Source organism: Penaeus vannamei, chromosome 38 (genome assembly GCF_042767895.1).
Source record: "Penaeus vannamei isolate JL-2024 chromosome 38, ASM4276789v1, whole genome shotgun sequence".
Taxonomy (NCBI): Eukaryota; Metazoa; Arthropoda; class Malacostraca; order Decapoda; family Penaeidae; genus Penaeus; species Penaeus vannamei.
In genome coordinates this window covers 10,771,520-10,775,092 of record NC_091586.1, presented here as the reverse complement: position 1 = coordinate 10,775,092, position 3,573 = coordinate 10,771,520, and the positions used below count along the sequence as shown (strand labels likewise).

The following is a 3,573-nucleotide window of genomic DNA, read 5'->3' as shown; positions in this document are numbered from 1 at the left end:
AGTTTAAAGTTTTTGAATTCAGTTTTATTAAATATTATCATATGCTCCACACATGATCTTCTTTTGAGTAAGCAAAGATAATTTTCCCATAAACAGAATCTAGATTTATTAATTACTTCCTTGAATTTACAAGTCCATGATATATCCATGAAATTTATTCCGTCCCCAAGAGAAGTGGATTCCTCAATCTGTAGAGATAAGGAAATTATGAATCTCGTCTAAACCTTGTTATGCATTTTTTTTTTTTTTTTTTTTTTTTTTTTTTTTTTTTTTTTTTTTTTTTTTTTTTTTTTTTTTTTTGCAAAAAGTATATAGTTTGAAGTGCAGTAAAAGTATACAGTATTGGATAAAGGATAAAATCTGTACTAAATCTATTCTTTACTCATAGTATCTACTTATTATTGTGTTTTAGTTTTTCCTCTTGAGGTTTTTAGATCAAAGTTTCATCAATGTTGTCTATTTTAAAAGATCCTATTGGTATATTGCAAATTGTTTTAACAGAAAAATTATATCTATGTTCAAGCAGTATAACTAAATTATATCTGCTGTTAAGTAGTGTTTTTTTTTTTTTTTTTTTTTTTTTTTTTTTTTAAGGCAGAATGCATTTACACTGTCAATTCATAATATGAAATTTTGTACAAGTGATGAAACACTGTTGAAGGATATAATTGTTTTGTATTTGTATAATAAACTCATCTCTTAACCCATGCTGATATAGTGATTGTTTTAGATTTCTTCAAATCCAAATGTAATAAAATATTGATTATTGTTTCAGATGTACACCCTGAATTATTGGCTGTTGAATTTATATGGTAAACCCTAAACTATTTGAGCATTTGAGATACAGCCCATTCACACTGGAAAATTTAAGAAAGATATTTGATCATTTCTAAAACATCTACAATATAAGCAAAAGAAATTAAGTCATACATAAAACCATAAAATGTAATGTATGGCAAAGTACATGCTAATAAATGTCTTAACTTGCTTTGTGGAGATATCCAGTCAAATTACATAGTTGAGTCTTATCTGGGCCCAGCAGCCATTTTTATGTTGTTATAGTTACAGAGGTTGTATGTGATTGTTTTTTTTTTTTTTTTTTTATTAATATTGGACTCAATTTTATTGATAATTGTGAATATTATCTTTTTCTCCACACCATTTTTTTTTTCTTTTTTTCTTTTTTTTCTTTGTGTGTGTGTGTAACTAAATTCTTGATATGGAATATGCTCTATGACAGATAACATCAGCTTATGATTCTTCCTGGTATGTGGTTGTAACCCCTCATAGTCCCAAAATATTGCACATGCATCTGCCAACCTCCATCCTCTCCCTCCTCATATTCCCCCTACCCCTCTACTCCTTCCCAACATGCCTCATCCTCTCCACCCAAACCAAACCTCTATCCTTCCCCACTATCCCTTCCACTCTCTCCTGGATACACACATAAAACCCCTTTTTTTACAATGCCCTTCCCCAGATCCCACCTTACCTTTGAACCTCCTGATACTTCACCTCCTCGATCCCCTACCTCAATCCCCAGGTGGCCAACCATCTCTACCCTCATCAACCGTTGATTGCTCCACAATGGCTCTTCTCCAGTGAAACCTGATTTTCGTCACCTCATATCTTCATGCAACCCATCACAACTATTTCAATTTACTTTTCCCCCTTTTCCCCTTGCCTTTAAGGCTTTTGAATTTTTGCTTACTCAATTTCATCCACCATTCGTCATAGTCGGTGATTCCAACTGACCACACACCTGGGGATGACTCCACTATTACTTCATGAGGACACTCCCTAGAACACTTTCAAATACTGATTTTTCCTCCTAAATTCAAACTGTCCCACTTACTTTGACATGCATACCCAATCCATTTCAAGCCTTGATCTTTCTCGTTGCTCTCCTTCCATTCGTCTAGACTTCCATTGGTAAGTTCTAGATCACCTAGTGATCACACTCCGATCTTTCTCTCTCGTACTTCCTATGTCCCACTAGCTTTGATAGAGCTGACTGGCATACCTTTACCTCTCTCTCTCCCCTTGACCTTCCTCCCTCATCCTTCTCTTCCACTTCAGACTTGCTTCACAACCATTATCCTAAATGCAACCTCTATATCCATTCCCCAAACCTCCTGACCTTACACCTCCAAGTGTGTTCCATGGTGAAAACTAGAATCCACTAAAGTGTTTCAGCTAAAATGTGCAGCTTTTAGCAGCTACCGTTACAAGAGGCACTCCCAGTCGATTAAGTCGATCATTTAAAAAGGCATCACCCCATCTTCGCCGTGCAATACGAAAGTCCATCACAAACAGCTGGCGAAGTTGAGTCATTTCCATAAATTCATTTACACCTGTCTCTGCAGTCTGGCGGCAGATCCATAAACTATCAGGTAAACATCCTCCTCATCCTGCCCCCGTCCTCCATATCCACAACAGTCTCATCTATGAATCTCCTCAAGTTGCTACTGAATTTGGTGCCTACTTTAGCCAGGTCAGTAGCGGCTCTCGCCTTTTTCCTCATTTCTCTTCCATAAAATTAGACAAAGAGCACACTCCTATCCCCATCTCCGTGTCCTCTACAGAATCCCATGATGCCCCCTTTTCTTCTTCTGAAATCTATCATGCTTTAGTCATGCCGCAACACCCACGAAGACCCTGACGTTATACATTACAGAATGTTACGACACCTTGCATTTACCTCCTTGTCCTTTCTCTTATCAATATTCAATAACATATGGACGACCGGAGACTTTCCTTGCCACTGGCGTGAAATCCTTGTACTGCCATTCCTAAAACCAAACAAACTCTGTACTCTTCCTCAAGATAGTTATTACAAGCTGCAAATGCAAGCTACTGGAAAGGATTGTTAACATCCGACGTATGTGGTACCTAGAATATCACAACCTTATCTCCACAAATCAGTTTGGTTTTCATCACGATCAAAGCACTGCTGATCCTCTTGCCTATTTCGAAACCTCATCATCATTTGCACACCATGAATCAGTATTGGCTGTCATCGATCTATAAATGACATGAGTTACCATGACAAACGCAGAAACATGGGTATTTTCATAAAGTCCTTTCTTTCTGGTCTCGTCTTCCGTCTCAGATTTGCCTCGTCAACTTCTCTCCCTCAATTTGTAGGTGTATCACAAGGCAGTGTGCTCAGCACCACATTATTCCTCTTTGCTGTAAACGGATTAGTTCCAGCTCTGTCACCAGGAATTCGGTTATCACTGCACGTAGATGATCTAGCAATCTTTGCCTCTAGTCCTTCCATTCTTGACCTCCATCAGATTTTCCAATCTGCAATAACACCAATCTCTTCTTTAGCTGCCAACCACGACTTTCCAGTTTCTACCTCTGAAACCTTTTCCATCTTTTTTTTTTTTCGTTCACGTATAGGCTCCCAACCTCCACTATATAATGCTCCCATCCAATTTCGCCATTCAGGGAAGGTCCTTGGCGTCATTTTTGACTCTTGGCGTGATCACATCCTTTCTGTTGAAGAAAGAGCCAGCAGTCACCTCCTGCTCTTACAGACTCTCACATATATCCTCGGGTTCGGAC

General features: G+C 37.9%; 1 protein-coding gene across 1 annotated transcript; it reads left to right on the top strand.

Moving 5' to 3' along the window:
• Positions 1 to 2,104: 2,104 nt before the first annotated feature.
• LOC138859827 (uncharacterized) lies at positions 2,105 to 3,030 on the top strand. Its single transcript, XM_070116123.1, has 3 exons — positions 2,105 to 2,165; positions 2,367 to 2,494; positions 2,827 to 3,030. The coding sequence occupies exons 1-3, from the start codon at positions 2,105 to 2,107 to the stop codon at positions 3,028 to 3,030; spliced, it is 393 nt and encodes a 130-aa protein (XP_069972224.1).
• Positions 3,031 to 3,573: the final 543 nt, after the last annotated feature.

Bases quoted from the DNA above. Each gene is read 5' to 3' on its own strand.
- LOC138859827 (XM_070116123.1), top strand. From the start codon at position 2,105: ATGCAACCTCTATATCCATTCCCCAAACCTCCTGACCTTACACCTCCA. The intron at 2,166-2,366 runs GTGAAAACTAGA...CTGTCTCTGCAG, and splicing joins ACCTCCAAGTGTGTTCCATG to TCTGGCGGCAGATCCATAAA. The intron at 2,495-2,826 runs GTCAGTAGCGGC...CTCTTCCTCAAG, and splicing joins TTGGTGCCTACTTTAGCCAG to ATAGTTATTACAAGCTGCAA.